This window comes from Leucopleurus acutus (genome assembly GCF_964270905.1).
Source record: "Leucopleurus acutus genome assembly, chromosome: 3".
Classification (NCBI taxonomy): Eukaryota; Metazoa; Chordata; class Mammalia; order Artiodactyla; family Delphinidae; genus Leucopleurus; species Leucopleurus acutus.
Genome location: NC_139145.1, coordinates 164568985 through 164590178, shown reverse-complemented (window position 1 = coordinate 164590178; position 21194 = coordinate 164568985). Strand labels below are relative to the sequence as shown.

Below are 21194 nucleotides of genomic sequence, written 5' to 3'. Positions count from 1 at the left end.
GTTAGTAAGTACAAGTTTTACCCTATACTCTACATATTTCCCTTCTGTAGCACATTGTAATTGGCTGGAAATGGGTCTCTTTAAGCAACATATTCCCAGCAGAAGATTTTGCATGAAAACTTACGTATGTATGATTAAAATATGGACTCAATTTGTCTTGTCCACTTTTGCGTCTTCAGCACCAAGGGCAGTTCTACAGTATTTGCAGAACTAATGAATACTGTGTGAAGGATGATCATGACAACTATAAGTGAATAATATTTATCTACACAAATCTAGAAAAGCTACCAAAATAACTTCAGTATGAAACCAATGGTATAATATAAAGAGCACTTTTAAATTTCCATTTACTGTTGAAATTATTCTGGATGAATTCTAAGGGGAAAGGATTGTGAAAGGGAAATATCTTTGCTCTTGTGAAAATAAAATTTCCATTCCTAGGGAATTTCATTAAATCTGACGTATTGTGTGGGCCAAAAGGTTCTTTCGGTTTTTCGTAAGATGGCTCTCGTTGTCTTTAACTGCATTCGAAACAGTTTTGTTAGATTGTATTGTGACAGCTGTCATATCATTTAAAAACAGACATCAAAATTGGTGAATTTTTGTGTAGCCATTTTAATATTGAAGATGGAGGGGAAAAAGTAACATTTTCAGCATATTATGCTTTATTATTTCAAGAAAGGTAAAAACGCAACTGAAATGCACAAAAAGATTTATGCAGTATATGGAGAAGGTGCTGTGACTGATCAAGCATGTCAGAAGTGGTTTGCGAAGTTTCGTGCTGGAGATTTCTCCCTGGATGATGCTCCACGGTCTGGTAGACCAGTTGAAGTTGATAGTGATCAAATCAAAACAATAATTGAGAAAAATCAACATTATACCATGCGGGAGATAGCCGACACACTAAAAATATCCAAATCAAGCGCTGAAAATCATTCGCACCAGCTTGGTTATGTTCATCGCTTTGACATTTGGGTTCCACGTAAATTAAGTGAAAAAAACCTTCTTGACCATATTTCCACGTGTGATTCTCTACTGAAACGTAATGAAAACATTCTGTTTTTAAAACAAATTGTGACAGGCGATGAAAAGTGGATACTGTACAACAATGCGGAATGGAAGAGATCGTGGGACAAGCAAAATGAACCATCGCCAACCCTACCTAAGGCCAGTCTTCATCCAAAGAAGGTGATGTTGTGTATATGGTGGGATTGGAAGGGAGTCCTCTATTATAAGCTCCTTCCAGAAAACCAAACGATTAATTCCAACAAGTACTCCCAATTAGACCAACTGAAAGCGGCACTCAACGAAAAGTGTCCAGAATTAGTCAACAGAAAACGCATAATCTTCCATCAGGATAAATCAAGATCACATGTTTTTTGATGACCAGGCAAAACCTGTTACAGCTTGGCTGGGAAGTTCTGATTCATCCACCTTATTCACCAGACATTGAACCTTCGGATTTCCATTTATTTCACTCTTTACAAAATTCTCTTAATGGAAAAAAATTTCAATTCCCTGGAAGACTGTAAAAGGCACCTGGAACATTTCTTTGTTCAAAAAGATAAAAAGTTTTGGGAAGATGGAAATATGAAGTTGCCTGAAAAATGGCAGAAGGTAGTGGAACAAAAGGATGAATACGTTGTTCAATAAAGTTCTTGGTGAAAATGAAAAATGTGTCTTTATTTTTACCTAAAAAACCGAAGGCACTTTTTGGCCCACCCAATATTATCTTTAAACAACTACATTTTGCATGCTGTAGTCATTCTTCTCCCAAAATACACAGAGAAAGCTAGAGTTGTACCAAATCGTAGTCCAGGTAGAACTGGTGACAGTCTTGGAGGAAGACCTCCACGGTACTAATAAGCTCTTTCCTGAAACTGGGCTGCAGTGAGACTAATTCATTCTGCACTTCACTGGCACATGCCAGAAGCTTCTCCCAAGTGTAACGCAGAGTATCCACTTTGTCCATCTCTTCCTTTGCTATCAGAAGCCCATATTTGTTAAGCAGGGCATAGGATTCCTACACAAAAGAAGAAAAATTTAATTTCTGCCAGTCAGGTGCATAAATGTATGCACAGTCATTTTTTAAAGCATTAGAATGGAAAAGATCCACATGACAGGGAAACTGCCCAGAGAGTTCTAGTTACTCTACTTGCAAACTTGGAAAAGCTTAAGTGAGCAACTGAGCCACTTAACTTCAGTTTCCTCATCTGTAAAACAGGAAGATTCCCTGGCTGCTTCATAGGATTTTCGTGAATATCAAAAAATATATCAATTTAAATGCATTTTGAAAACTATAAATCATTATACAAATAAAAGGTATTTTTACTTAGGCCCCTAAATTGTATTTGAAGACTACAAAATTAAATCAAGTAAATGAAAAACATAAAACAATTTAACTGCTAATTTTAGAATAACAAAATAAATCAGAGTTTTAACTCTATCCTATTTCACTTTGTTGGTAAAAGGTTCCAACAGTAAGACATAAGAGGGCATTCTTGAATCAGAGCCTAAGCCAAGTTATTGCCCTCAGGACACAAAATCCTGGACTATTCTCTTGTCTAGAAGATTAAAATAAGGCAAAGTTTGGTTTTCATGAGAAAGGATTTTTCCTAAATATCCCTGGCCTCTTCTCCCACCATTACTCTTCCCCAAAGACATAGAATGAACACCTGATTGTTGATTTGGGGAAAAGATTGTTGATTTGGGCAAGCATAGCCCAGTGCCTCTCTTCCTCTTCCCTCTTTCTCCTTGAAGGCATGCCTCCAGTCTACACCCCAGTACCAATCAAAGCAACACAGAGACCTGCAGCTTTCCAATGCTCCCTTTGATGGATAAGTACAATTCTGGAACTTAGTGCTCACAAGGCCGTAGTGTGTGTGAATAGGGTGGGGAGATAGGGAAAGTAAGATACAATGGGAATATGGGAGCTGAACACTAAATCAGGTCTTTCAAATAAGTTCTATCAGTACTGAAGATTGCATGTTGAGCTTGAATACTTGACAACAGTTTGTCTTAACTCTCACATCAGAGGGAAAGGCTTGGCAATTGCTGGACCTCCTCTTCAAACCCCTTCTCCAAACTCCCCTGGTCCAAGTAGGGGCTCTTTGCCTTGATGTTTCAATTCCAAAGAAGAACACAATGGACCACGTGATTTCCCTGACCCAACACAGTAGAGGTGCAAACCTTCAGTCATCTCTGCCATTTTCATGGTAATTTGAAATTTTTCAAAATTCAAAGAGACGTGCAGAAAATATGAGACAAGAGTATGATCCTGACCATCAGAGTTTAAGTCCAGACACTTAAGTTATGGTGTGATGAAAAGATAATGTTTTTATAACTGGAATTGTTCTAATGCTACAGTTATACTAGTCTTGTTTAAAAGAATATAGTAACCCATTGCTGATAAAGCGTTTGCATTAAAGCATTTGTATGATAATAAAAACAAAAGTAATGTGCAACATTAATCAAACTGCATGATTTCTTTGACCCTCAGTTTCTTTGTGTGTAAGTGGAGTGTTGTAGGAAGGATTAAACGAGTTAATACAGAGTAAACCCATGAATGGACACTGTCAGTGCCCCATCCAGGTCCTGTTTATCAGCTGGTATTTGCAACCCAGATTGTTGGGTGTGTTGACTATAGGAATCAAGCTGCCTTCTTCCCTTGAAAATGGTCCTCAGCTGATAGGAGCCTCCTCATGAGGAAATAATGGTCAATGACCAACTGATTTGGGGGAATAAAGACAGTCCCCCTTGCCTCAAAATGGGGCCAACTGTGTGGTACAATTCATGTTCCAGAACACTCCCTGTGGGATCAGGCCGAAGTTAGTCTACAGCTAAGATCACACCCTGGCTTAGCTTCCTCCCACCCCCAACCTCATCCTTTTCTGTTTCGTTCACTCTACTTCTCCCATGAGCACTCATCAATAAATCACTTATACAGAAATCCTCATCTCAGGCTCTGCTCTTCAACACCTTAAATGCTGTGTAAAGTACTAGAACTGCCCATACGAGGCACCCTATAGGTTAGGTATCATTACTGAAATCGTTGTTCTTGGGTTTAGCGTCCATTTGTAATTCCAGTCCAGATCTGGTCAATAGTTCATCTAATAGAGCCCAACATATGGAGGTATTTCTATAGAACAAGTGATTATCAGTTACCTCAATAGGTCCCACTTGAAAGTCAATGGAGATTTGCTGCTCCCTAATTTCCTTCAGTGCCACCATAGCAATTCGAACATCATCTAGGTCTTTAATTGGGCGATTCAGTTTCTTACTGAATTCTTCAACAAGTGTAAAAATGTTTTCCATCTCACTTCTGTATTTTTTGTTACAGTGACGGCCAGTGACAACCATCCAGGCCTTCGTCTCAGCAGTCAAGGTGAACTTCAAGTCAGCTGTAAAACCCACATGTCCACCGTTCAGTTTGAAAAACTAGAACCAGTATAAGGAGACCCAGTGTAACGGTTTACCAACAGTAAATACTTTGCAGCTGATAGCCCTCTAACACATGAAAAATCAAACTGGAAAAAAATTAGTTTTTCCCAATCATTATATATCCATTCATGTCATAAAGCCTATTTGTAACAATTCAAAACACATTCTAAAATGGGGGGAAAAAAAAAAAACAGTACCTATCGAAACTGTCGGAGATAAGCCTCAAATCTTTGTTATTGTTATTTATTAAAGAAAGGGTACATTTTAATTCCAAATATGATAGACTCATCCCTTATCTGAATTAGCATTTATTTTCAAGGTTTAGCAGCAGAGTGTTCAAAATAGTCCAGAATAAATAATTACACAGAAGGGAATTAAAAACAAATCTATAAGTTGGTCTTAAAGCTTGAGGCCAATAAAAGGAAAGTCAATCTTTAAGATAGCTAGAACTCTCTGGAATACTAATCTAGGTAAAGAGACAGAGTAATACGTTGAATTTTTATGACTGTCTGAAAGAAAATGAACCAACCTGTGTACAGAGCAATGGTACCCGCACAGATATATTCAGGCTCAGTGTTAATTTCTTGCTCTAGTTTTTGGAAATAGAGAATCTGGGATTCAAATTCAGAAAGCAAGGGGTTTTTCATAATAAATGTCACAATGGTTTCTTCTTTCTCCTTTTGCCAAATGTGATTGTAGCGTTTGAAGCAGTCGGTGGATGCAATAACTTCCTAGAATACAAATAACGTATTTGTGTAGAGAAGGAAGAATCAGAAACGGTATCATGATATAAATGAACATTTACCAGTTGCTGGTGGTTCCCATGGATTTATTAAAATGTTTAATTAGTGAACCGTGTGACTAGTTGAAAATGCCACAGGACTGGAACTGGATACAATAGTGTAAATAGTAACCTGGGACTAGTAACAATGTAACTGGTACCATCCTAGCCAAAAAGAGACGGGAACAATTTCTCAGGAAAAAAAAAGAGAGAGAGAGAGAGAGAGAGAGAGAGAGAGAGAGTCCATAAAATCTCTTATGAACCAGGCCCTATTGATTGAAGCTGGACCTTAGGTCAAAAAACACAGCTCAAATCATGCCACAGAGAGGGTGATGCTATGGGGAAAAAAAATACCCTGAGGTCACTTTTTCCCATTGCACAAACTCCTCCAAGACTCTCATTGGTGAAATCTACTGGAAGTCTCAATGGAAACCCATTGACTTGTTCCCTAAGGTCAGAGCGTGGAGATTAGATCTAGAGGGACAAATAGAATATATCCAGCATCAAGCCCCATTGAAAGATTGCATGGAATCACACAAAATGTATAAATATATTAGATAAGGACTGACATCCATACAACATTAAATCTTCCCATGTGTTTCTAAATCTTCTCACCTCTTTTTCTTTAATTCCTTGTTAAGTTTTAGAGAACTCTTCAAAAAGACCCTACAAACTTCTCATTATGTACGCTCCTAGGTATTTTTCAATGATGTTGTTATTGTAAAAAGGATCTTTTTTCCACTTTCCTCATAACTGTATGGATGGCATATAAGTTTTTTTAAAAACTGTTTTTTTAACAAATGGTCTGCTTTGTTACAAAGTGTGCTTCTGTAAGATGAATTGGCTCTCTCACAACTGGCAAATAAGGAATGATGTTAATATAACAGGAAGGTCACATTATCAAATGCTGTTTTTCCTAACACTTCATTTTGTACCCACTAAAGCAGCAAACCAAAGAGGGGCACAATGCTTTTTGTCTCTTCTTTCTTTTGGGTTAATTTGTTCTCCACTTTGTTTTGAGAATGTTCTTTGCACAGTTAGACCTGATCTTTGTATATTTTATATTTGTCTCCATAACTCAGTATTTTCAACTGTTTCTTACACCTTGTTACAACTTCTACCAAGTTTCTTTCACCTTTTGATAGTATGTAAAGTTCTATACTGACTACAGCGTTGTTAAACAGGTTAATATTTTACTATGATTGTTATTGTTTTGGGTATTACTCTGGTTACAGAAGTTCCTAGGTTGTGTGTGTCTATCTCAACCTCTTTTTTCTCATAAGCCCTATTAGATGTGCAACTTTGCAAAACCGGCTTTTCAGGAACATGTTTATTGCATTACAGCAGAAATGCCTATAGTTACCTTTCAACTGACTACTAATTTAACTCTTCTTGGGCCATATGTATTTTTTAGATTAGCGCTTTTGGATTTACTTGATAGATAATCATATCATCTCCAAATAATTAAAATTTGTCTCCTCATTTCTAATGTTTATACCTCTTGGTAGTCAACTTTTTCTATTGGCTTACATTATAATTTCAGAGTTACATCTGCATGAGAAAAAAAAAATTTCAACTGAGACAGAGAGAAAAGTGCCATTATTTGAAAGAATAGAGCATTACCAACAGCATTCTAAATGGTCTGACTAGTTTAAGTAAATTTCACCAACCCGAACGAAGCCAAGCAGTAGCTTTACTCTAGTTCCCCACGTGCAGCTAAAGATGCCCCTTGAAACCTCAGGATTAATGAGTGTTGACACTTCACACCCACTAAAATGCAGAAAGCTAAGCCTGCCCCCGCTTGTCCCAGCTACCCCTGACACCCTGGCACGGGCTGAGATGTTGACATGCACACCCAGAATGCACTGCAACAGCATCTAGACATATTCACAAATGTATGATGCTTTGGAGAACGAATTACAGATTATCAAAGATCCCTGAATATGGGTAAAATTCCAGAATCCTGAGCTCTTCCGACACCCAAGAGTTTATAACATTAAGAACGTACCTGGGACTTCCCTGGTGGCACAGTGGTTAAGAATCCGTCTGCCAATGCAGGGGACATGGGTTTGAGCCCTGGTCTGGGAAGACCCACATTCCATGATCAACTAGGCCCTTGTGCCACAACTACTGAGCCTGAGCTCTAGAGCCCGCGAGCCACAACTACTGAAGCCTGCAAGCCACAACTACTGAGCCTGGGTGCCACAACTACTGAGCCTGTGCTCTAGAGTCCACGAGCCACAAGTACTGAGCCTGTGTGCCACAGCTACTGAAGCCCACAAGCCTAGAGCCCATGCTCCGCAACAAGAGAAGCCACGGCAATGAGAAGCCCGTGCACCACAACGAAGAGTAGCCCCCGCTCACCACAACTATAGAGAAAGTCCATGCACAGCAACAAAGACACAAGGCAGCCTGAATAAATAAATAAATAAGTAGGTAGATAGATTTATTAAAAAAACTAAAAGAACATACCCTAACTAAATAAGTTTTAGACTCTCATTTATTTTATCTGAGTCAATCTTTATTAAACTGGAACTTTTGAAAGCAGAGGTAACCTAAAGCCTAAAGGAAAAATTACTTGAACTACATATGTAGGGCTGATCTACTTAAGTTATTTTAATTGCCATGGTTATTTTGATTGTTTGGTCCAGCTCATCTTTTCAAGCCAGGCAGTGTTATAAGTCGATGGCCAAACTATGGATGTGCTGAATGTAGGTCAGGTTTGTATTCTGATCCAACCAGTTATTGTAAGAGGAAAGGGGCTGGGGTCAGAGGATTTTCTGTGGTCGAGGAAGGGTCAGCCACAGAAAATTCAGAAGGGTCTATGGCTGTGGAGAGCCACGTCTAGCACTATGACCAAGTGTGCATATAGTCTTCCAGAAACAATCTGGCCATCCTATCCATCTGGATAAAGTCCTTCAAGTTATTCTAAGTGCCAACCCTTTCTATTATCTTAAGGAAGACTGTACTAAGATCTGTACATTTCCTTCACATAGTATAAAGGCAAATGCAACAACAATGACACAGACATAAGCACCTTGTTGCCTGCAGTACATTAATTTCAACTACTCTGTCTTACCCTTAGATTTTCATAACAGTGGCTGCTTATACTGAAAGAAAGTAATGGACTTTATTATTGATCTATTTTATTGTATTTTCCATGATTACTGAGACATTTGAAAGCATACTTGAATGTTTATTATCATCACAGAATACTCTACTTACCTTTATCGTTTAGTACAGAGCTTGATAAACTAAGCACCAGACAAATATTTGTTAAATTGAATTATGTGAACGCAGTCCCTAGGGCAAAATTAAGTACAAGACCTTCAAGATATTAAGAAGGAAAATTGAAAATGCATAAATGCAAAAGCTTCCAGTTCCCTCAGGAATACATTAAAATTAAACTTAATATTTCCTCACATGGTTACAGCAAAGGCAGCTTTTCAAAACACTTTCAAACAAGTGAAACTCATTCTATCAAAACTGAGTAATAGAAAAGATATATTTACTGAGTGACAACTGTTCCCTCAACAATGAGAAACATTTTTAAAGAGTCAGCAGGTCTTAGTGCCAATGTGAATATTTTCTTTTAAGTAGAAATTGACATCAGGATTTTGAGTCTTTTTAACCACAAAGACAGATTTGCCTGAACAGAAAAGGGAAAGGTGAGAGAAGAGCAGTTTGGAAGAAAAAATTAACCTGAATTTACATCCACGTCCAGTACAAGTACGTGCTGAAAATATTTTCGAAATTCCCAGTATTATCTTATTTCCATGATATACATACATGTATATACAATATATATAAATTTTCATCTATTTTATAAGATTTGCCCAACTACAGAAACACAAGAACTGAATGTAAACTTATTCTATTTCAAATGATTCAAGTCAGTTCCAGCATCACTGACTCTTTGAAGGTGAACTGCAGCAACAGTCTGACCTGGGGTTTGAGACATCTTGAATTTTTTAACAGACTTATCTGTACTACATAAATACATAAAAAGTTTAACGGCATTAAACAGAAGACAATATAAAACACAGAAATAATAATTGTCTTTCACCTTGCAACCTAGAATGAAAAATCTTGAGTTAAACAAACATTTGCTGGGCACGTACGAGATTCCATAAGCTGTTCACTGAAGGTACAGTGTGTGAGACCCAGGCTACATGAAGGACAAGCTTAAATGTTCAACTTCAATCTTGCTGTAAAGCAAAAGACCCTGGCTGCAGATCCTCTTGGCATACCTTTTTGGTGGAGTTGATGATTGTGCTAAGCACAGAGACTAATTTTAGAATCTCTTTGTTGTCAGAAACATTCTTATAATAATTCCTGTTCTGCACAGGAATGGGTAAGTTCACAGATGCTATCTCAAAGGTATCTAAAAGCAAAAAAAAAAAAGAGAGAGAGAGAGAGAAACATTTATATCAACAGTATATAGAACATGCTTTAAAAAGATGAGTGAATTTCTGTAATGGTAAAGTAAGGACCTCTGAAAAAATCTTCTTTATAAAAGCAATTGAAAACACTGGGCAAATTTGTCAATAATAATTTTTTCAGGACTCTGGACATTAACCAAAGCTTGCAACAATTCAAGGAATTGTTTACTAGAGAAATATTTTGAAATTTGAGTAACAACAGTGAGTTTTGTCACTGTTTTGTTAATCGGTTCTACATACACTGCCCCTTGCTGGCTATGCGGCAGCCTCGAGAAACAGGAGCTTTGCAATGACCGTGGCTGTGAAAACCACAGCCAGCAGCAGGCCACATTCACCAGAGGGACCAGCCTGGGCTTAAGGCTCCTCAAGAAGCCCCACAGAATTGTCCCTACTTGACTAGTCTGGAAGCTCCCTGGGCAAGCCCCATTCAAAGAGGTTATCTTTATTTGACCTGACTCAGAACCCACTGACTGAGAAAATCCCTATCCCCAAGGTGTTTGTCAAAAAACAATGAGAACAAAACAGAAGGAGACTCATAGATACAGAGAACAAACTAGTCCTTGCCAGAGGGAGGGGAAAGGAGGATGGGCAAAATCAATAAAGGGGATTAAGAAGTCCAGTTACAAAATAAATAAGTCACAGGATGTACTGTACAATACAGGGGATATAGTCAATAATACCGTAATAACTTTATATGGTGAGAGATGGTAACTAGATTCATAGTGGTGATCATTTCATAATGTCTAAAAATACCAAGTCACTATGCTGAAGTACATAAGTCACTTACTTATGAAGTAAGTCAACTATACTTCAATTAAAAAAAAAAACATCAGTGACATTTAACTTCACAGCTGTCTGAGGCAATGATATCTGTTAGGGCAATGGAAAGGGTGGCCAAAAAAGTTAAAGATCTGGGGAATGAGATGTCCACAGAAGGCCTTACAGGGCCCTGACATATTCCTGGGGTTCTAGAAGGTCATGTGTATGTACAGAGCTGTGCACATGCCCAGGAAAGATCTAAAAATGTCCCAATCTTTCATGCTGGCTCATGAATTGAGGTCTTGCACAAATAGTAAATAAAGGCTAGAGCAGTGTTGAAAACTTTCTGAGCTTTCAGCGTGCTCCAGTGCACACACAAACTCCCTAGGCAAAGCATGGAAGTCTTACTTGTTCAAAGCATTTAAGGAAATCTCTGTGCAATCATAGTTAACTGCTAAACTAACCAAGCACAGACTATAGTGGTGCAGTCCACAGGGAAGACAAGTTTTACAGAATTGGTCCAGGAAAGTCAATATAAAACAGTAATAACAACAATAACAACAGACCCTGGGAGAAAGAATCAGATTTGCTACATTATACTCTTTAACATATCAAGTTTTAAACAAAAATTAAAATTGTGAGACATGCAAAGATACAGGAAAGTCATGCCCACCCACAGGAACAAAAACAGCCAATAGAAATATACATGAGAAAGCCCACTATTGGAATTACTAGACAAAAAGAAATTTTTATTGACATACAGTTGATTGACAAGGTTCTGTTAGATTCAGGTGTACAACATAGTGACTCAAATATTTTATAGATTGTACTCCATTTAAAGTTATTATAAAATACTGGCTATACTCCCTGTGCTGTATATTTCCTTGTAGCTTATTTATTTACTTATTTTATACATAGTAGTTTGTATCTCTTAATCCCATACCCCTATCTTTTCCCTTCCCCCCTTCCCTCTCCCCACTGGTCACCTCAAAGTTTGTTCTCTATATCTGTAAATCTGTTTCTGTTTTGCTATATTCTTTCCTCTGTTTTATTTTTTAGATTCCACATATAAGTGATAACACAGAGCATTTGTCTTTCTCTGTCTGACTTAATTCACTAACATAATACCCTCCAGGTCCATCCATCTTGTTGCAAATGGCAAAATTTCATTCTTTTTTATGGCTGAGTAATAGCTCATTGTATATATGTATCACAGCTTTTTAATCCAATTGTCTGTTGATGGGCACTTGGATTGCTTCCTAGCTACTGTAAATCACGCTGCTATAAACGCTGGGGTGTGTATATTTTTCGAATTACTGTTTTCATTTTTCCAGATATATACTCAGGAGTGGAAATGCTGAATCATATGGTAGTTCTATTTTTAGTTTTTCTGAGGAACCTCCATACTGTTCTCCACAGTGGCTGTACCAATTTACATTCCCACCAACAGTGCAAGTGGGTTCCCTTTTCTCCACATCTGTGCCAACATTTGTTATTTATGTTCTTTTTAATGATGGTCATTTTGATGGGTGTGAGGTGATATCTCATTGTGGTTTTAATTTGCATTTCTCTGATGAGTAGTGATGTTGAGCATCTTTTCATGTGCCTGCTGGCCATCTGTATGTCTTCTTTGGGAAAATGTCTATTCAGGTCTTCTGTCCATTTTTCAAACAGGTTGTTTGTTTTTTGATATTGAGTTGTATGAGCTGTTTATATAGTTTTGATATTAACCCCTTATTGGTCATATCATTTGCAAATATTTCCTCCCATTCAGTAGATTATCTTTTCATTTTGTTGATGGTTTCCTTTGCTGTGCAAAAGCTTTCTCACACCATGTACAAAAATAAACTCAAAATGGATTAAAGACCTACACGTAAGACTGGAAACCATAAAACTAGAAGAAAACATAAGCTGAACACTCTAACATAAATCATAGCAATATTTTTTTATTTGTCTCCTAATGCAAAGGAAACAAAAGCAAAAATAAACAAATGGGACCTAATTAAACTTAGAGAAAAATTTAAAATCAGCTATTAAAATATGTTCAAGGAACTATAGAAAACCCTATCTGAAGAATTAAAGTACGAGAAGTATGTCTCAAAAAATAGAGAATATCAATAATGATATAGAAATGTAGAAGAGAATCAAATACAAGTTCTAAAGTTGAAAAAAACAATAAATGAAATGAATATTCACTTGCAAGGCTCAACAGATTTTAGCTTGTAGGAGAAAGAATCAGTGACCTTGAAGTTAAGTTTCTTAAAACCTAGAAAGCTAGGTTATTGATTTGAGATATTTCTTCTTTTTAGTACCAGTGTTTAAGACTATAAATTTCCCTCTAAGCACTGTTTTAACTGCATTTCATAAGTTTTGGCATTTTGTGTTTTCCTTTGCATTTATCCAAAACTATTTCCTAATTCCCTTTGTGATTTCTTCTTTGACTCATTGGTTATTTAGGAGTATATTGTTTAATTTTCATGTATTAGTGAATTTCCCAAATCTCCTATCACTGATTTTTAATTTCATTTCACTGTGGTTGGAGGAGATACTTTGTATTATTTCAGTTTTTTTGTTTTGTTTTGTTTTGTTTTTGTTTTTGTTTTTGCAGTACGCGGGCTTCTCTCTGCTGTGGCCTCTCCCGTTGCGGAGCACAGGCACCGGACGTGCAGGCTCAGCGGCCATGGCTTACGGGCCCAGCCGCTCCGTGGCATGTGGAATCCTCCCGGACCGGGGCACGAACCTGCGTCCCCTGCACCGGCAGGCGGACCCTCAACCACTGCGCCACCAGGGAAGCCCTATTTCAGTTTTTTTAAATTTCATTTCAATAGTCTCCAGATTGACTTACAGATTCAGCACATCCCAAAAATCACAAATCTTTTTTGTAGAAATTAACAGGCTGATGATTTCAAAATTCATACAGAAATAAAAGAGATCCAGAATATTCAAAAACAATCTTGAAAAAGAAGAAAAATGTTGGAAGACTCACACTCCTGACTTCAAGATTTACTTCAAAGCTATAGTAATCAAGACAGTGGGGTTCTGGAATAAGGATAGACATAAGATCAACGGAATAAAATCCAGAGTACAGAAATAAATGCTTACATTTGCACTTGCGGTTAACTGATTTTCAACAGGGGTCTCAATAAAATTCAATTGGGAAAAAATAGTCTTTGCAACAAATGGTGCTAGGACAACTGAATACCCACAGGCAAAAGAATGAATTTGGACCCCTACTTCACTCAAAGTGCACCATAGACCTAAATATAAGAGCTAAAAATATAAAATGTTTAAAGAAAACATACGAGTAAACATTCATGACCTTAAGTTAAGCAACAGTTTCTTAAATACACAATCAAAAGCACCAAAAGAAAAAGTAGCTAAGCTGGACTGAATCAAAATTAAAACTTTTATACTTCAAAAGATACCATTAAGAAAGTGAAAAAACAGGGCTTCGCTGGTGGCGCAGTGGTTGAGAGTCCGCCTGCTGATGCAGGGGACACAGGTTCGTGCCCCAGTCCAGGAAGATCCCACATGCCACAAAGCGGCTGGGCCCATGAGCCATGGCCGCTGAGCCTGTGCGTCCGGAGCCTGTGCTCCGCAATGGGAGAGGCCACAACAGTGAGAGGCCCACGTACCACAAAAAAAAAAAAAAAAAAAAAAGAAAGTGAAAAAGCAACCCACAGAATGTAAGAAAATATTTCAAATTACATATTTACATATCTGGTAAGGGATTTGTATTCAGAATATATAAACAACTCAACAATAAAAAGACAAATAGTCCAATTATTAAAAACTTGGGCAAAGAATAGACATTTCTCCAAACAAGATATATAAACGGAAAAAAAAATAAGAAAAGCTACACATACAGACATGAAAAGATGTTCAATATCATTGGTCTTTATGGAAATGCAAATCAAAACTGCAGGGAGATACCACTTCACACACACTACTAGAATGGCTATAATCAAAAGGCAGACAACAACAACTGTTGGTGAGGATACAAGGAAAAAAAAAAAGAGAGAGAGAGAGACCTTCATACACTGCTGGTAGGAAGGTAAAATGGTCTAATTGCTTTGGACAACAGTTTGGCATTTCCTCAAAATGTTAAGCATAAGTTGCCTTATGATTCAGGGCATGACTATCATACCCAAGAGAAATGAAAATATATGTCCACGCAGAAACTTTACACAAATGTTCACAGCATTATCTATTCTTAACAGTCCAAAAGTGCAAACAACCCAAATGCTCATCAGCTGATGAATGGAGAAAACGTAGTATATCCATACAATGGACTATTTATCCAGCGATAAAAAGAAATGATACATAAAAAGAGATGAAGAAATGATATATGCTACAACATAGTTAGAACTGGAAAGTTAGTTACAAAAGACCACATGTAGCATGATTCCATTTATATGAAACGTTCGGAACAGGCAAATTCATAAGGACAGAAAGTAGATTAATGGTTGCCAGGGGCTGCGGGAGGGGAATGAGAAATGACTGCTAATAGGTACAGGCTTTCTTTTGGACGTGATGAAAATGTTCTAAAATTAGATAGTGGTGATGGCTGTACAACTCTGAATATACTAAAAACCACTGAACTGTACACTTTAAAAGGGTGAATTTTATGTTATGTAAATTATATCTCAAAGCTGTTATTTTTAAAAGGTGCGGCTTATTTCCTTTTTTAACTCTTTTATCATGACAAGAATATATGTCTAATTTTCCATTAAACATTTTTCCTCTCAATTTAAGATATAATTCATGATTGAACATATTTCGAGTTTAGAAAATTCTGAATTTTAAGCTATTCTAGGAAGTTAAGCAATGTTTCCAAATAATATCAAAATTGAAATTAACACAGTAGTATAGATTTTTAGCTTAAATAAATAATATTGTAAGTTGTGGATAAAGTTGTTTCGAGCTGTCTTTAGCCTCCTCAGTAACAGACTATTTTAAAGAGGAACTTGTTTTAGTTTCTTCCTTGTGGTTAGTTCTCAGGGGATATGAGCACTAATTGAAAATTACACACGCCCTGTTTGCAGGGTTGCTTTAAAAGAAGTTTGTAGGAATAAACTACATTTATCACATATCATTAGCAACTTGGATGTCATATGCTACCTAATACTACAGAATATAAATGAAAACCATAAGATCTACAGCAAAAATCACAGCATGTTAGCAAAACAGGACATATAATGGCTCAAAATAGCTCTTAAACGTCAGGAAATGTTCATTGTGATGATGACAAGTTTCTCTTTAAACTGTGAAACTAAAATCCTACTTGTCCCCTAGTATGTCTTGTGAGATACCCATTTAAAATACACTATTCATGGGGCTTCCCCGGTGGCGCAGTGGTTGAGAGTCTGCCTGCCGATGCAGGGGACGCGGGTTCGTGCCCCGGTCCGGGAGGGTCCCACATGCCGCGAAGTGGCTGGGCCCGTGAGCCGTGGCCGCTGGGCCTGTGCGTCCGGAGCCTGTGCTCCACGGTGGGAGAGGCCACGGCAGTGAGAGGCCCGTGTACCGCAAAAAAAAAAAAAAAAAAAAAAAAAAAATACACTATTCATGATGGTGATATTAAAATACATGGATCTTCATATTTTATAAACTAGAAATTGGCTCATAGATTAATATTCCGATCTAATCTGATTTGAGAATTGCATGGAGGGAAAATACCTTTTAGCTCAATATATTTTGATTTAGAATGACTAGTTAGAAAGAACTAAAAGAACATTTACCCTGAGGTTCGTTTTCTCCCATTTCAACATCAGAATCGCTGTCTTCGTTACTCTGCAAAGCAGCCATTTTTCTTTCGTGCATCTTTTTCTACAGTGGAAAAGGACATATTTCAGCCATATGACCTTGAAACATAATAAACCATGCCACCAATCATATGATTCATTTCAATCATATGAAATGATTTTCTCATCCCACACCCACCTTGGACAATAGCTCACTGTTCCACTGTCTAACCCCCTTGGTGACAGTGACGATGCACTCCACGGCTTTGTTCAGCGTCTGCTGTATGTCTTCTAGGGCTGGGGCCATGGTGATGTTGGGAATGGCCAGAGTGATGCTTGCCCGGAAAATGGGCAGAACGTTCTGCTTCATTTTAGAGGTACTGTTACTGTCTGAGTTAACACAAAACAGGGAGGATTTAATCTTTTTGATTTAAAATGTATTAACTTAGTTAATACATTTTTAATTTATTTCATTTTTAACCAGAAACATTAAAGCACCTAGAACAATACATAATAGGTATATCATTGGACAATACTGTATGTATTTGTTGAATGAATGAAAGAATGAATGAATAAAAACTAATGGAGGATCTAGTTTTGCTCAATGTAACAGAGCAGCTCGATGGAACCCAAGCCATTTTCTGCTGATTACAATCTATGGGTACACTCTCCATAAAGGAAACCCACTGCCTGGAGTCAGATTTAATTATGTAAACTCTGGCCTAAAAGGGTGCGGTTAAAGAGTAGAGAAGAAATGAAGTGTAATTTACCATTTACACCATACCCAAGGGGCTTTTAAAGTTGGATATAGGTATAGGTGTCTAAATATGTATATGTGTGTGCGTGTTAACTCTATATATACAGTTGGAAATACCTGTAATATATAAAGTTGGGGAAGACGTGACAATATTCAGCATATCAGCAGTTGATAAGTTCTAATATTATCCCCATGTCAAAGGAAAGTACTATCCTCCATTCTGAAGTAAAATAAAACATAATAAGCCATGCCACCAATCAAAAAATTATTTTAATGTTTCCACTTTTATTCATCCACTTTTAATTAAATATTAGAGATGCTCTCCCTTAAATGCCAATATGCAAAATAAATTAAAATATTTTGTTATCCTATTGTTTTTTCAATTTTAATTAATTACTGTTACTTTATTTTTTATATCTTTTTAATTTAAAATTTAATTTCAGAATGTCTCTAAATTTAATGGATTTTTATGGCCCCTCTGGGAAATGCAACACCTATTTCTGAATGGTGCCGAGGAGAGATGGCTGTACTGAGAATGAAGAAATCAGTTGGAAAGTACTAAATTGACACGAAAATAGTAAAAACAATTTCTGCTTTGGAGATCATGGCATTAATAAGATCTTTCTCTCTTTATAAGACTGGCTAATAATCTAATAATTTAACAATGAAATTATCTTTCTGGATATCTTCTTTTTAAAGTATGTATTTTTTCTTTCACTAATTAAAATAATTCATTTCACACGTTTTCACCTTATTACAAAAAAGATTAAACGTGATGCTGATTATGATGTTATTAACAAGAGCTAAGCAACATTAAGCAAATTACTTAACCTCCCTGGACTCAGTCTTAAATGAGTGGAATGATAGTGTCTACCTCATAGAATTGTTGGGATAATCCAAGTTCATAACATTTAAACTTACAAGGAGGCACTCAAGAAATGGTGGGGGTTTTTATTATTTAAATTTAACAGGAACACACACACACACAACCAGCAACCAGACTTGGCCAGCCAGGAGACAAATGGTGTGGGATCATTACCCCGGAAGCTGGTCATGTGGGAGAAATGAATGCGCTTGCGAATGGCCTCTAGCGTGTTCCTTGTAACTTTCAGCAGAGCACCCAGGTTCTGGTGATTGAAGTGAGAGAGCAACTCGCGGGCTCCTTCCTGTAACATCTCGGTCTCTTTCTTCTTTCTCGCGACTGTCGTCAAAGGCAGGAGGCCCACCCCAGCATTAAGAGAAGATGTCAAGGTGTCGGAATGTCCTTCTTCTCTTTTTGCTGTTACACAATGAGAGAAATTGAAAGAGATGGGAACGGGGAAAGAGAGAAAGAGACAGACAGACAGAAAACCATCTACTGCAGTTAAAGAGAAGAAAATTAAGATAAATTACATGCAAGTTGAATAACACTCAAAGGTCACACTTCTTACGAAATGAGGCCATCAAAGGATAGGGAGACGAACTCGGGGCACCAGGCAGTCTGAGGAGGCCTCTCCTCCTCGATGTGCGGAAACAGGAGGAGAGGCAGGAGCTGTGGCCACAAAAGAACGACAGGGCCTGGGCGCCTGGGTGCTCATTCTCTGGGTTCTCTCTTCCACCAATAACCATAAACCCTTGGGGAACAGCGACCGTTCTCAGCCTCTCAGTGTCCTCCTCTGTCTTGCAAGCCCTTTGCTCTGGTGTAGACGTACCTCAGTGGGGATTCCAATCCATAAACCATCCTCCTCTACTGATAGTGAAAAAACATACCTTTAGACCTAAATGCAAAGAGAGCTAACAAGGGCCAATGCAAAGTACATGCTTGTAGAGTTGAACAAAAAGTAATGGGAATGAATGACATGGCATCATTAAAATGTGCTCTGAATCATAATTTCAGATTTATAAATGTCCTTATAAAATTGGGAGGGTCTTTTTAGAGTGTGAAATTCATTGCCATGTAGAAAATTAAATTTTAGTTTTCAGTAATGTCCTAGAAAAACAAGACCCTTCCATTACCCCCTGTCTTACCCGAAGTTTCATTTTTTGAATCAGTACTCTTCATATTGGATGCTTTCTCTCTGTCTTCCTTAGATGAAACTTCCACATCCAGCAATATATTTATTAGCTCATTGACTGCTTCCTCCACTAATGAGCTTTTAAAGTGTAGTATCTGAGCACCATTTACACAAAGGTCCTATCAAAAATAAAAATAAAAATTAGCACCGTGTCATATTTGTTTAACTAGCTCTTGAGGGCACATAGGTTCAGCCTCCAGATGAGATCTTGGTCCCCAACGATGCTTGGCCATGCCTCTCACACTAACCCAGGCCAGGCATCCTGTAAAGGAATGTGTTAAAGACAAGAGAACCAACTGGATCATAGATGGACCAAAATTATGCTTACTTCTCCAGCAACGGAGGAAATAACTCCAAAAGTCATGAACTGCCTCTCTTCCCATGAAGTTTCCTTCATTTCATATAAATCTGCTCTAGCCAGCCTTCCTTCTCTCTTCACCTTTGCCAACAGTCCATCATCAACCCCTAATTAATTTCAGATATTCCCCTGCCTCCAACTGGATTATGCATTTCTCAAAAATGAGATTTAACAAACATAAACGAATATACTGGAGCACTTTAATCAAGACAGACAGAGAGATAGTCAGTGATTTACCACCTGGTTGGAAAACAAGCCCATAAAGCAATAGACTGTGAGTAGGTCACAGTCTCCAGCTCCTTCCCAAGTTCCACCATGATTCATCTCAAGATTCTCTAATGTGCTCATGGACCCTCCACTCTAAGCATTAGCTTCACGGTTCATTTACCTCCTCATTACCCATGACATTCACGTCCATTCCACTGCTGTAGGGCATATGGCATTTTGATAGCATTAAAACAGGAAGACTCTGATGTGTTCTGAAACTATTAAACTTCTTTACCATCAAATAAAGTATAAAATAACTCCCAGCTCAGAACTTCACTTAACTAATAATCACCATCCTTAGCCTACAGACAGTTATGAAAAAGATGCAGGTCAGAGGTTGGGTAAGGGAGGGAATAGAGTTAGCGCCGTCCAGCAACAAGTACAGTAACAAGTATAGACTCTGGCACCAAACTACCTGGATTCAAATCCTAGCTCTGTGTGATTCTGGAAAATCTTGGGCCTTGATTCCCACATCTGTAAAATGCTGATTATGGTAGAACCTACCTCAGATTGTTGTGAGAATTCCAAAAGGCAATGTATGTAAAATGATAAGAACAGTGCCTGCCACAAAGTAAGTACCCAAGAAGTGCTTGTTATTATTATTGATCAGCAAATCACACACAAACACAGGAGGACGTTTGTTTGCGAAGCTTGCTTACCTCATTCCATATAAACAATGAACTAACTCCCTGCTCTCTGAGAGATTGCTAACATTTTTTAAAGCCTTCATCTTAAATCCTCTGACTCTACACACCCTCCCCTAAGGACATGATTTCCCACATCGATCATTCCTTTGCCAACAGCCTTTACTCCATCACCTGTTTCCACAGCCCTACCCAGGAGAAGCCCAACCCAAATGAACCAGGGCATCTACCCTCTCCACTTGCACACAGAGGTCATGGTAAGGCAGGTGTTGGTCCTGGAAATTCATGGTCCCCAAACTCAGGCAGGCCCCTAATGCTACCCAAGGATCATTCTACATGACTCCAGTCATATTTCTCTGCCAGGCCCCATAACTGCTGCGTCCTCAAATTCTTGCGTCCTCAAATCCTTACACCATCCTCCCTCATCGTCCTCAGATAATAACCTTGATTTCTATAGCACAAAGCAAATGGAGGCCACAACATGGCCCTGACCCCATGCCCTTATCCAGAAGACAAATCAGCCTCCATCATTAACCCCTTTTCCTCCTTGGTCAGTGAATGCAATGCTTATTCTTCTATTTAAGAATACATAGGGATTTCCCTGGTGGTGCAGTGGTTAAGAATCCGCCTGCCAACGCAGGGGACACGGATTCAAGCCCTGGTCCGGGAAGATCCCACATGCCGTGGAGCAACTAAGCCTGTGCGACACAACTACTGAGCCTGCGCTCTAGAGCCTGCAAGCCACAACTACTGAGCCCACGCACCTAGAGCCCGTGCTCCACAAGAGAAGCTACCGTAATGAGAAGCCCGCGCACTGCAAAGAAGAGTAGCTCCCACTGGCCGCAACTAGAGAAAGCCCACGCACAGCAATGAAGACCCAATGCAGCCAAAAATTAATTAATTTTTAAAAAAAGAATAAATAATCACACAATCTGAGTTCTAAGTCACACT

The 21194-nt window shown here is 38.1% G+C and overlaps 1 protein-coding gene across 1 annotated transcript in view; it reads right to left on the bottom strand.

Annotated features, from left to right (window-relative positions):
- The window catches only part of DNAH5 (dynein axonemal heavy chain 5), a gene marked incomplete at both ends in the record, with an annotated part of 214130 nt that overhangs the window by 148090 nt on the left and 44846 nt on the right, over positions 1-21194 (bottom strand). Inside the window, 8 exons of the mRNA XM_082837242.1 lie at positions 1805-2023; positions 4165-4400; positions 4970-5171; positions 9472-9605; positions 16161-16248; positions 16363-16553; positions 17960-18199; positions 18928-19093. Coding sequence (XP_082693368.1) covers positions 1805-2023; positions 4165-4400; positions 4970-5171; positions 9472-9605; positions 16161-16248; positions 16363-16553; positions 17960-18199; positions 18928-19093 — 1476 coding nt within the window. The remainder of the gene's footprint in view (positions 1-1804; positions 2024-4164; positions 4401-4969; positions 5172-9471; positions 9606-16160; positions 16249-16362; positions 16554-17959; positions 18200-18927; positions 19094-21194) is intronic.